Here is a 13,744-nt window from a genome sequence, read left to right on the forward strand (position 1 = left end):
ACCCAGACTTTTCCATTAGATTGCCAGATGGAGAAGCGTGATTGGTCACTCCAGAGAAGGCGTCTCCACTGCTCTAGAGTCCAGTGGCAGCGTGCTTTACACCACTGCATCCGACGCTTTGCTTTGCATTCGGTGATGTATGGCTTGGACTCAGCTGCTCGGCCATGGAAACCCATTCCATGAAGCTCTCTACGAACTGTTCTTGAGCTAATCTGAAGGCCACATGAAGTTTGGAGGTCTGTAGCGATTGACTCTGCAGAAAATTGGTGATCTCTGCACACTATGAGCCTGAGCATCCTCTGACTCCGCTCTGTCATTTTACTGTCGATGTTGGCAGCAACTGTGCAGACCGAAGTGCAGACCGAGCAGTCCCCTGCTTCCGAGCAGTAAACACCGTAACAGGCGCGGCTGTAAAGCCATTGTGAGGTCTGACTTTTTCCTGGAGAACAATTTTGTGATACAAATGTATTACTCTTTAGAACGCATATTGTTTTGAGAAGCAAAACGCTTTATTTTTTTAAACCCCAGCCAACTAGCCGGACTACCTTCATCAACGCCAAAACGAGGCTGGAACTCGGCTAACAGTACGCAGCGGGGGGTAAGAAAATGTTCATAAACAATATTTCTAGTATGGGATGTCATACAGCTTCATGTCAAAAGAGGCGGACTATCCCTTTAAAGATGTTGTTTGTGGGATGATAGGGGACACAGCCAGGGCATACAGGAGTGGACTCAGCATGCAGCCCTGTGGTGAGTGTGAGGTGGGTGCCGAGCTTCCCACGCAGTGGTCTGTTTAAAAGAAAGTCTTTAATCCAGGCACAGGTTGAAGATAGGAGGTTCAGGTCCAGCAGCTTCTTTACTAAGATGTGTGGTGTGTGATGGTGTTGAAGGCTGAGCTATAATTTGTGAAGAGGACTCTACCAGGGTATTCCAGGTGGCTAAGCATGGTGTGAAGAGTGACAGCAATAGCGTCCACAATGGAGCGGTTGCTCCTGTAGGTGAATTGATGGGGGCCTGTAGATGCTGAGGTCTCGGTTTCGTGGTATCTTAGAGATGGGGAGGATGGTGGCTGTCCAGCAGCTTTCCTCTGATTCTTCACCTGCTTTGGTACTTGCTCCACATCGTCTTGTAGAGGGTCAGTGAGGTGCTGCTGTGTGCTGGCGAGGAAGCTGTTGGCCTGTGTGCCTCAAAGTGAGCAAAGAAGCTGTTAAGTTCCTGTGCCCAGGAGGCATCTGCACTGGCGGATTAGATGTTGGTAATTTGTTATGTTCTGGATTCCCTGCCATGCCTGCTGTGGGTTATTGTCTGTAAGATGTCCCTCTATTTTTTTCCTGTACATGTCCTTGGCAGTTCTGATGCCCCTCTTTAGGTTTACTCTGGCACTGGCGTACTGCACTTTGTCCTGTATGCACTATCACGGGCTCTGAGGAGGAGCCACACGTCCAGGGTTTCTGGTTGGAGAAAACCCGGCTGTATTTTTCAACAGTAACATTTCCAGTACAAAAAGAGATGTAGGACAGCACAGTCTGTGTATATTCTTTGACTTTATCACTTTCAAACAGTGACCATTCAGTGTTCGCTGAATGGTTTTACCAGGGAGCTGACAGACTGGCCAGGTGTTGATCTTTTTTGTGAGGGGTTTAGATCTCTTACTGAGGGGGGTGTAGGCTGGGGTAAGGTGCAGTGAAAGGAAGTTTGACTGTCACACATGAAGCCTGCTTAATAATACAGTTAACATGATCATGGATGTTATTTTCCCTGGTGGCACATTTTACAAACTTGTGAAATTTGGGGAGAACAGTCTTTAGGCTGGCCTGGTTGAAATCGCCAGTGATTATGTGGGCACCATCAGGGTGAGCCTTCTGTAGTTTATTTATAGCATTGTGGAGGTGAGTGAGAACTATCCTTGTGTTTGCATCTAGGGGTAGATAAACAGCAGTAATGGTTGCTACTGTTAGCTCCCCTGGTACAGCAAACGGCCAGCACGATACAGTAAGAGCCTAGAGATTGAGGGGAGCAGTGACTGTCTATGGCTCGTCTCTGTGAGCACAAGTTATCGTTGATGAAACGACAGCGTTTGTTGGGTACAACAATCAAAGAGGAGCCTGGTGCCTTTGCTATGTCGACCGGTATGTTGAGTTTCTGTTGGAAGTATCAACAGATATCCTTTGAATGGTGTTACGGTGTTTGTTGTCCCCTCTTTTCTGTCTTCTCAAACCCCAGCTGGTCGAGGCAGATGGCCACCTTTCCTGAGTCTGGTTCTGCCTGAGGTTTCTTCCTGTTAAAAGGGAGTTGTTTCTCTCTACAGGCACGCTCAGGACGGGGGATTGGACTGAAGAGAAGTTTTGGTGCAATCTGTTGGTTTCCTTAGCTAGGAAATTGTTTTTGATTTGGCTCTGTATGAATGAATTGGATGAATTTTGAATTGAATTAATTGTATTTGATTGGATTATGATTACAATGAATTGTAATCCAATTGGCTTGAATTGGACTATATTATTGAAGTGCCTTGAGATGACATTTGTTGTAATTTGGCGCTATATAAATAAATAAATAAAACCGAAGTGGCTTGTAATTGGTATACTTTCTAAGCCAACAAAAATCAAATCCTGCTTGTTGTAAGTAATCCTGTATGTCAGAGTACAGAGAAAAAAAATACAGAAAAACACTATATATCTATATATGCATATACATATACTGAACAACAGAACCAACTTCCCTCCTGATCAGATCTGTGTCCTACTGAACCTTTACAGGATCTCCAGTGTCCCCCATTGTGGCCAACTTTTATATGGAAGACGTGGAAAGCAGAGCACTGAGCTCATACAAAGGAGCAACACTAAGCCACTGGTTCAGATATGTGGATGACACCTGGGTCAAGATCAAAACTAAAGAAGTGGAGGCTTTCACGGAGCACATCAACTTGGTGGACAGCAACATCAAGTTCACGAGCGAGGATGCAAAAGACCACAACTGCCTTTTTTGGACTGTGCTGTGCACATTGAAGAGGACAGAAGTTTACAGGAAACCTACACATACTGACCACTACCTGCTTTTTGACTCACATCACCAGAACACAAACTGGCTGTGATCAGAACGCTACGGAGAGTGTACCTATGAAGGCTGACGTAAAACAAAGGGAACATCAACACTCCAAAAAAGCTCTTCAAACCTGGGGATACCCAAAGGGGCCTTTGTCAAATCAGCCGAGACGAACGGACCAAACCACACTGGCAGAGAAGCTAAGCTCTTAGCTCAGTGTCTTGTCCAAGGACACATATAGTCCAGGGTAGCCAGGAATCGGACTGCTGACCTACCGATTGCCAGACGACTGCTCTCCCCCCTGAACTCTAGCTCTACTAAATTACAACTATGCACAGCTACTTTTTAGTCATAAATAAAAGCAGTCAGGTAAATCTAGATTCCCTTTTATTTAGTGATTTTAAAAAAGCTCAACTGTCTAACTAGAAATACTGCAACTTTACAATACCAGTGTCTGAACCACCCATCCCAGTACTGTGCAGTTATATAGTGTTATATATAATGTATTTTCAAGTAGCTTTACTCACTGAGTCCTTTACATGGGCTTTAGTTTGGCTGCTGAGTGTAGGTAAAGCTATTTCTCTGAAGTGATTTTGATGGATCGCCATGAAACAGGCCATCTCTGTTTCTTGAGAATGTAATAAGGGTGTGGTTCGATATCGCAAATTATTACCCTGAGACACACAAAATGAATGAGCAAGGACAAAGTGAAGGACAAAACCGTGTTCCATATTCATAAATATGAAAGCTGTCAAGGAGTGATTTGATGATGCAGGAGGTAATGAAAAATGAATGCATGTATGTCTCATGCAGATTGACTTGCTACTTTTGTGCATACATATCTCCTTTTTATGTGAAAAATCTGGGTCTGGACAAGGCTTTGGTTTTATTCAGTATAATAGGTTTTCTCTCTTTGCTTTTCTGCAGACTACTTACCTGTAAAGTTCGACACCTGCCTCTCTCTCCAGCTGAGCCCACAACTCATAGCATTCCTCCATCATCCGAGTGTAGAAGTCCTGTTCATAGGCCTTGCGGATGATACGAGTCTGGCCATGTGAGCTCCCTCGGGTGTGGGGCAAAACAAACTGGGAAAGAATATGATATAACTCTGACTTGAGAATAAAATACATAAAAATCCCTCGAGTAAGTTTCCATCTAAATGGGTTGTTTGGTATGAAGCAGCATGAGTATGAAGCACTCAAGTGCTACCCTTAATTCTGCTTTACTGGCAAAGTAGAATGTTTTCAGTTCCTTTAAGATTTATGCATTAACATTTCAGGCTCAAGAATAATTTTATTTTCTATTTTTAATCTACATCTAAACGCAATTCAAAGGTTTACAAAAAAAATTCTTGTACTAAATAAGTTTAAATTGTAAGACTTTTACATACAGTACACAGATATTAGACTCTTTTAACATGTCAAACATATTAAATATGTATGGTATACATGTAACCCAAAGTTACTAAACTGTCACGTTTTATTGTGGCGGGTCGGACTGAGGGTGCGCGCCTTTAAATGCCGGGTCGGAGGTGAGCTGATTGCTTGTTCCACTGCTGTTGCTGTCACTGCTGTCTCTGTGACAAGTGTTGGCGTTTCCTTAAATTCCTTAAATCACCGCTATTCACGCATCTGCTGAAAACAACTCAGCCGACAGTGTTTTCTTTTCTTTTTTCTGATAACCACTTGACGGTGAGTCATCTGTTACATTTGTTTGTTTTAAGAAGTAATCATATTGAACGCCCATGCAACATTTTGGTGATTGGATGCTAATTAGCATTGCTAGCGTGATGTTATGTTTGTGGGGACTTGTTTGAAATTCATTTGATGTTTTATCATAAGGAAATGAAATTGATTGTTTATGGAATATTTTGTTGATATGCATTTACTGACCGTAGTCATTAAATGTATATCATAAAGACTTGGAAGTGCACTTAACTGGATTCATTTTACTAATTTTGATAGCCTTATTGAAATAAAATGAAACGATTATCATGGTGATAAGCTTTTTTGTTGATTAACCATGATTACTTAATTTATGATTTATTGTTTGAGCAGTCAAACTATTTAATGCTAATTGTCCTTTTGTTTTGACCTGGCTTAGGTCAGGTTTTTGTATATGTATGTCGAGTTCCGACCCACCCAGGATGGCGAGCTACTGGATCACCGCAACAGTGTGGTAGGAAGTATCAGACATCAAGTTCCTTCTATGGACCTGTTGCCTTTGAACTATCGGATTTATTGCCTTGGATTATTATTGATGAACTATTAATTCATTTCGTCTATAATTGGACCAAGAAAAAGTGAAACTCTTGGGTGTCGGAGGTTTTTTTCTGTTGTAATTATTTATTTCTCATATGTTTATCCAACTGTTTTTATTGCATATCTTTCTAGAAAATATACAAATGATATTTGGATCCTGATTATTTTAATACAAGTACTAAAAGGTATTTTCAGTCTCTGAGTGATTTATTGACACACACTGGCTCCATAGTCAAACCTACTTCTGATTGCTTTATTTTAGCATTTACCGCAGTACCGTGCCTAGCCGACTCAGCGTTACACAGTGTAAGATAAAATGTTAAAATACTCCGTACATCAAACTTTTTGTTCAACAATTCGCCAAACAAAAAAAGCTTGTACTTCTAAAGAAGTATGTGTCAAGTATAGAGTGATTCTGCCAGGTTTATCTAATTCCCACACCTGAATATCACCATTATCTGTAATGTCTGAATTCACTCTAACTATGTTTAAACAAATTACCTCAAACTAGTTACTATAAAGTAACAACCTCACACACAATGGACAAGAAGAAACAAGGTCAAAATACCCCATCCCAAACGGAGTCATCTGCACATCACTCCTTCACCATAAGAGATTATTTACTGTAATTTGAGTGAAATACTAAATCTATTCATTCACACACAAAAAGGACAAAAAAGCATTACTTGTATATAAAAACAGTACTTTACAAGACAGCAAAAGTTCAGTTTAAGTCTGAACATTCAAAAAACACTTGAAAGTAAAAGATAAACATTTGAAAGTAGCTAAAGACTTGGTATGTCTAAAATCAGTAGGCAGAGTTCAATAAGGCGAGTCCAGCACTGTAAGACTTGCATATTTCCAGCTCGAGAAAAGAAAGCTGCTGACTCTGAGCCAGTGAGCTCTTCTGAGAATTCACAAAAAAATTCCATAGCTCAAATGTGTGACAGAACTAGCAACAGAACTGCTTTTCTCTGCTGTCTGGAGCTTGCCATCAGAACCCATTTGTCAAGATAACCTAAAATATCAATGCCTCTGTCTATGACAGCAACCAAGACACATGTGCTCCGACACATTTGGTAAAGGTGCAGGGAGCAGGTGACAGACCAAAAGATGACACCAGGTTTTCATAGACTGGGCCCTCAAATGCAAATCTCAGAAAGTGCACGTGCTCCAGGTGTACATGAAAGCAAATATCTGTGACTGTTGCAAACTTTGCCCCCAGGCTGATCTGTTTTCAAATGCTACCTGAGTGTTAACCAGCGGCGGTTCCTTCATAGGGGCGATTTGTGCGACGCACTACCAAACACGGAAGTTTTTTTTTTTTTTTTTTTTTTTTTTAATCTAGTTGCTAAGGCGGGACTGATCTACTGTAGGCAAACTGGTTGTATATGTCACTGTCCAATCAGATTAAGGTGGCGCCTGGTGTTGCCACGCCCATTTGGGGCGATTTCTGTCAGGGTCGAATTTGCACCAGAAATCTCCCATTGACATGAATGGTACGTCAGTTTTTAAAAAAAAATCCTGCTCCCAATACATTTTCTATTAGGGTTTATGTGCTCGCACAAACGACGTGCTTTCTTCATATGTCTGTTGCGCGGGAACATGAACATTCTACGAAGAAGATGGCGAGTGTCGAGTGCAACAATACGGTAGTGTTTCTGACAGAAGTACCCTTTAGTCGTCGTACTAATGCGGAGAAGAAAGTTTGGAAGAATTTTGCGGGATTTTCGAGCTCGCCTTGCGAGGCAAAGATGAAACCCAAGGCTCCACCAACCCTGCTATTTTTCCAGGTAGTATTTGATGTAGCTAAATAACTTACCCTTTTGTGCTCAATCATTGACTTGTAATGATTTAAATCTTTTATATAATGTTGACAATAATAGCAGAATGTATAATGACACATTCATTGTTAATGCTGCAGTATTATATTTAAAAAAGAGAGAAATGTCACATAAGTATGCTGCACTTAAAGGGGAACTCCGGGGCATTTGAAGCACATTTCCGTTGCTAGAGGTTGTCAAATGTGCGGCGATTGTGCTGTTTGAGCAGCCTGTCATGCTAACCAAATACGTGGTGGCCAAGGGGCAAGCGCTAACCCTTCCACGTAAAACAACAACTTGCACACTGCAGAAACGTCACACCACTTTATAAACCATCCGACAATAAAGTCACAAGCCTTACCATCAAAACCATATGCATGGTTCTCACATTACTGGCACGGGGACGTTACAAAACAACTTTATAAACAGCATGTCACTTAACTCTTGTCGGTAGGCGCGCATGTGATATTACAATATTACTGGGCATGTATTGTTGTAATGTTTTAAATACTTGAACGCAGTTTTTCTAGAGAAGATAATTGTTTTGTATATGGGATTATCGTCCATTGACTCTTTTGGGCTTTCACATGCGCGAGCATACAAACAAGAGGTAAGTGACATGCTGTTTATAAAGTTGTTTTGTAACGTCCCCAAGCCAGTAATGTGAGAACCATGCATATGGTTTTGATGGTAAGGCTTGTGACTTTATTGTCGGATGGTTTATAAAGTGGTGTGACGTTTCTGCAGTGTGCAAGTTGTTGTTTTACGTGGAAGGGTTAGCGCTTGCCCCTTAGCCACCACGTATTTGGTTAGCATGACAGGCTGCGCAAACAGCGCAATCGCTTCACAGGGAGCGCCGATTTGCACCGGTCTGTGTCCTACTGTCAGTATTTGACAACCTCTAGCAATGGAAATGCGCTTCAAATGCCCCGGAGTTCCCCTTTAACCATGTTTGACAACTGGTTATGCTTTTCTAAGTCATATTTTCCAAAACTTCAATAAACACTTGACTTGGATTTATATGCTGTCATTTTAATTACATTCTATAGAATGAAAATTTAATGAATCTTATCATTAAGAGCTTATGTGTTTACTTATTTCATAGAATCCTGGAACAATATGAGGAAAATAAATAAATAGTAGTTAAGGTGTAATATTAACTGATTGACAAATTATGCAAAAAATAACAACAAATTATTACAATAAATTATGCTACCTAGACAAATATATGGAAGCAAATCATGATCAAAATTCAAATGCATTATCAGAAATGCTTTTTCATTTTAAGAATGTGGCTGCATTATTTGACTCATAAATAAAATTACTAATCAATCATCCTATTGCATTTCAATTTTCTTCTTCAAGACTGCACATTCTATGCCATAATCAAAAAGAAAACAAAGTGGACATTGCTTTTTCGTTTTCCTGGTCTGCATGCAAAATACTGCCCACAATTCGATAACGAAAAAGCAATCTGAGCGGCGCAGGAGAGTGACGTCACGCCTGCTGACCGTGCTACCCATCATGTAGGCTACGGTAGGGGGCGGTGTGCACATTTGCTGTACCGTTAGCTGCCCAGGTGGAGTCAAACAATATATCCGATTCTGATGCCCGTGACCGGGTTGAACGGGTCACAGAGAGCTTGGCTGCATACTCTGCCGTCACAGATTCAGAGGTTAGTGCAGCAAGGGCTTGCGCGCCGAGGCCGCGGCCACGACCGGCCATGACTTTCTGGCCGCGGCCATTACTGAGGGAGCAGCCATTAATGAGGCTGAGACAGACGTTGCGAACAGGAGTCGGGGGATTACCTTTCACAGGTAGGATTGAACGTTATTATTGGTTGTATTTTGTCAATAGAATATTATTGTACTATATTTGTGTCTGCCGGCGAAATCGTAGCCAGCAAACGTTAAACTAGGATATGATGATACACCTACTCTTATTAGGTGAACCTGTAAGCCCAAGATGGAGGGAATAACACCAACTCTCAGTCGGACAATCTGAGGGGTGGGTATGAGACATGAGGTAAATACTTTTGTTAGGATGAAAGAATTACATGTGAATAATACAGGCATAATAAACGTCATTAATAAACCTGAGTAAAATCTGATGGTCAATGTTATAACAGTAATATTTGCATTATTTCAAAAGTAGCATTCTTGTGTTAGTTGTAATCTAAGCCTGTGTTATGGAATATATGATTTATGAAGCCTCCGTTGGCCTAATAGCCGTGTGAACAGAGGTGTTCTGCCGAGAAGTGCATTCCCATTCACGGAGCGCGCGTAAACCGTTTCAGGTGTGGATTATTACATTTATCCAAAAAAAATAATATTGAGCTGACAATGGTGTTTCATTCGTGCATCTTTTTTTTCACATCTCTTTATGTAAATTAATAATACGTGTACAATTATGATAATCCGACAATTGTAGAGTTTAGAGTATTCCTATTCCTAACTATTTTTATATTATTGGTAAGGGCCGTGACTAATACTTTTGTAGTCAACACGAAAGACGGTTGGATACATTTTCTATTAACAATCTCAACTCATTATAGCCCAGATGAAATGATATAAAAATGAACCTGAAACTATGAAATTTGTTTATTTTAATTTTATATACAAATTTGGACTTGTTGAGATTTGCATCCGTTAATTCAATTAGGTAAACAAATTATGATGTAGTTATATCATATCATTCCATCACAGACTCTCCTTAAAGTACGACCAGCAGGGGGTGCACTTCTCGGCATAACACCGGCTATAAACATATCCTAGTTTAACGTTTGCTGGCTACAATTTTGCCGGCAGACACAAATACAGTACAATAATATTCTATTGACAAAATACAATCAATAATAATGTTGAATCCTACCTGTGAAAGGTAATCCCCCGAGTCCTGTTCGCAACGTCTGTCTCAGCCTCATTAATGGCTGCTCCCTCAGTAATGGCCGCGGCCAGAAAGTCATGGCCGGTCGTGGCCGCGGCCTCGGCGCGCAAGCCCTTGCTGCACTAACCTCTGAATCTGTGACGGCAGAGTATGCAGCCAAGCTCTCTGTGACCCGTTCAACCCGGTCACGGGCATCAGAATCGGATATATTGTTTGACTCCACCTGGGCAGCTAACGGTACAGCAAATGTGCACACCGCCCCCTACCGTAGCCTACATGATGGGTAGCACGGTCAGCAGGCGTGACGTCACTCTCCTGCGCCGCTCAGATTGCTTTTTCGTTATCGAATTGTGGGCAGTATTTTGCATGCAGACCAGGAAAACGAAAAAGCAATGTCCGCTTTGTTTTCTTTTTGATTATGGCATAGAATGTGCAGTATTGAAGAAGAAAATTGAAATGCAATAGGATGATTGATTAGTAATTTTATTTGAGTCAAATAATGCAGCCACATTCTTAAAATGAAAAAGCATTTCTGATAATGCATTTGAATTTTCAACTTTTACATTTCAAATTGAATTTTGGTATCTATTTGCTGAGGCATATTTTGAAAATTAAATTTCAAATGTCTTTGTCCTTTTCATTTGAATTAAGTGAAAGAATGAGCAGTCTTGAAGAAGAAAATTGAAATGCAAATAGGATGATTGATTAGTAATTTTATTTATGAGTCAAATAATGCAGCCACATTCTTAAAATGAAAAAGCATTTCTGATAATGCATTTGAATTTGAATTTTGATCACGATTTGCTTCCATACAAATATACCTCAGTCCTATGGACTTTTATGGTACTTGTGGACATAACGGGGGAAATTGCAGTCACTTTGGTTATTTGGCAGACCAAATAACCCCTCGACTCTGCGTTGTGTTTATTTAAGAAAGACAAGGAGTTTCTGGACGATTGGAAATTTTATTTCCTGTGTGGGAGCATAACAGGTTTGCATCAGTGCAATCGGTTCAGCTTCGCACAGCACACTCTGATGCAGCTTTCACAGAGTGGAAATTGCACTACCTAAAAAATGTATGTTCACAGGTGTAGTGTACTCACTATTAAATTAAGGGAAAGCAAAAACCTTGAGGTAAAAGGGGTAGTACTATTTTCGAAGAAGGAATAATGGAACTGTTCTGAATCAGTTTCACAACGCTACTCAGTAGTTTTCGCTTCAATTAACCTTAGTTTTTTTTGCAAATTTGGACATCCAGGTTAAAAACATTTCTTTTCTCATGTGTCTATGCATGAAATCTGCACGGTATCTTTTAACTTATCCAGACTGTTGCTTGTTTTTAAATTAATTTAAATGATTTTATTTGTTTCTCTTTATATTCTTTTATGTATTTTTAATGCTTCTTCCACTCCCTGCTGCAATGCTTTTATTTTATGTAAAGCACTTTGAATTGTTTGTACATGAAATGTGCTATATAAATAAATTTGATTTGATTGCCAAATATTTATTGAAATATTGGCTAAAATATAGAATAAACCAAAATATGAATCAAATTGAAAGCAGAAAATGTGTATCTGTTATGAAAACCTAACTGTACATTAAATATGTGTTGCGAAGTGTGTGGTGAGTTATGATGTATCAAACCTTATGTCACCAAATTGTTATCTGACACACCTGTTCCAGCAGCAAAGTCTTCTTGTTCTTTTTTGCCAGCTGATAGGCGGCGAATGAGCCCTGAACGCCAGCTCCAATCACTATGCAGTCAAATACTCCATTTATCGACATCCTGGCTTCTTTCAGTACTCGCGAATAACAGTCACGGAAAAACTTTCGGCTTTTGTATTTATAAGCTCAAAGGTCCACCCAACAGACCATGTCACAATTAAGCCCCGAGTAATGTCGGACAGGAACGAGTGAAATGCTTAACATGGAGCAAGTTTTATCACTTAAACTGATGTAAGTTCAAGAGAAGCATTTTTTTCGTTATGGTCAGAAGTGAAGACTGACATAACTTGGATATGATTTGCGTTACAACGTGGGGACAATATGGATATGAATGGGCAAAAGTGTCTGCCAGTCTAAAATCGGGGAAAATAGACACCGTGTTTTGTATTGAAGCTACATGGAAAGGATGTTATGGGGTGCCACCAGGGACATAAATCAGAATTAACTTCAATATACACATATGAAATTAAACTCTTCCACATACTTTACTCAAAACCTTGCACAAACACTGGTGAAAAGCTCTCACATAAACTAGTGAAAACATTTACCTCTTATATAACCTACTCAAAAGCTCTCATACACACTACTGAAAAGCTTACATATATACTAGTGAAAAGCTTTACCTTTCATATAGTAAAAAGCTCTCATACACACTAGTCAAACCTCTCATATACACTAGGGAATATGCCCCTCGCTATCAAACCCAACAGTGCTTCGGTGCATGGATAACTTAATATCAGTAATTGAGGTGTGTTGATGATGTCTCTATTATTAGGATCATATCTAGACATTAGCCTGGGAATTCCCATGCTGCTTTGCGCGCAACTTCATTCACACTCCAAAGGCAGCCTGGAAACCACAGCCCTTGATGACGACGTCTATGCGCGATACCAAAGCTTGTAGAGTGTTAATCCAACATGGCAGCGGACACAACGTTGACTAGTGTGTCCATCCATCCATTATCTATTCCGCTGAATCCGTCGGTCGGGTCGCGGGGGGGCTGGAGCCTATCCCAGCAGTCAATGGGCAAGAGGCAGGGTACACCCTGGACAGGCCGCCAGTCCATCACAGGTCCACACAGAGACAAGCCAGACAAACTCACTCCTAAGGACAATTTTTTAGAGACACCAATGAACCTAACATGCATGTTTTTGGACAGTGGGAGGAAGCCGGAGTACCCGGAGAGAACCCACTTTTCACCAGTGTTTGTGCAAGGTTTTGAGTATAGTGTGTGGAAGAGTTTAATTTCATATGTGTATATGGAAGTTAATTCTAATTTATGTCCCTGGTGCTCAACCTAAATCTCTATTGGGTGGAAGCATATTTGTAAACTACACCATGGTCAGGAATTTTTTTAATAAGTCATCAGTCAAGACGTGTTTATTTTAATTTTATTTTTGGTAAGAAATAATAATTCTATTCTATAATTTGCAAAATCACTAATTCTAAAAATGCTAATTCCAGGCAAATATTTACCTGACATTGAAATCAACACAATTTTCAGTGTTGAAAATTCAATATATATGGAGTACTAAATATACATACTTATTCATATTTTCCTCTTTTTTTTTGGCTGGACTTGGCTGGAATCCCACAGTACCAATGTTCTCATCATAGTTTGCAACATTATTGTCTGTTTTTTAGTTTTTCTTTTTTAAAGGAGAGATTAAAGAAAGGAGGAGTGAAGAGAGAGGAAAGGAGAGAGCTTGAAAAGATAGATGCCAATAGCCAGAAAATGGGTAACCAACTGCGTCCATACTTCGGATCGTCTGGAGCACCTGCAGAAACATAAATGGAAAGAAACACACAACAAACAAACAGCAACAACATGACCAGCAGCAAGTATATGAGAAGGAAAATCACTGTAGTTAATGATTATTATTAAAGCCAAAAGTCACATTGTAAAAAGGGGGTGAGCATGTGAGTGAATAAATGCTTGTGCATATGTGTGTGTGCCAATTATATGCCAAAGGCTCCACATGAATCGTGTATAGTGATGTAGTGATG

General features: G+C 40.2%; 1 protein-coding gene across 1 annotated transcript in view; it reads right to left on the reverse strand.

The window, feature by feature from the left end:
• pipox (pipecolic acid oxidase) overlaps positions 1–11,824 on the reverse strand; it is a 31,294-nt gene extending 19,470 nt beyond the window's left edge. Inside the window, exons 1-2 of the mRNA XM_075474509.1 lie at positions 11,687–11,824; positions 3,979–4,127 (exon numbers count right to left, since the gene is read on the reverse strand). Coding sequence (XP_075330624.1) covers positions 3,979–4,127; positions 11,687–11,797 — 260 coding nt within the window. The 5' untranslated portion in view covers positions 11,798–11,824. The remainder of the gene's footprint in view (positions 1–3,978; positions 4,128–11,686) is intronic.
• Positions 11,825–13,744: the final 1,920 nt, after the last annotated feature.

The sequence above is a fragment of the Odontesthes bonariensis genome, chromosome 9, assembly GCF_027942865.1.
Source record: "Odontesthes bonariensis isolate fOdoBon6 chromosome 9, fOdoBon6.hap1, whole genome shotgun sequence".
Classification (NCBI taxonomy): Eukaryota; Metazoa; Chordata; class Actinopteri; order Atheriniformes; family Atherinopsidae; genus Odontesthes; species Odontesthes bonariensis.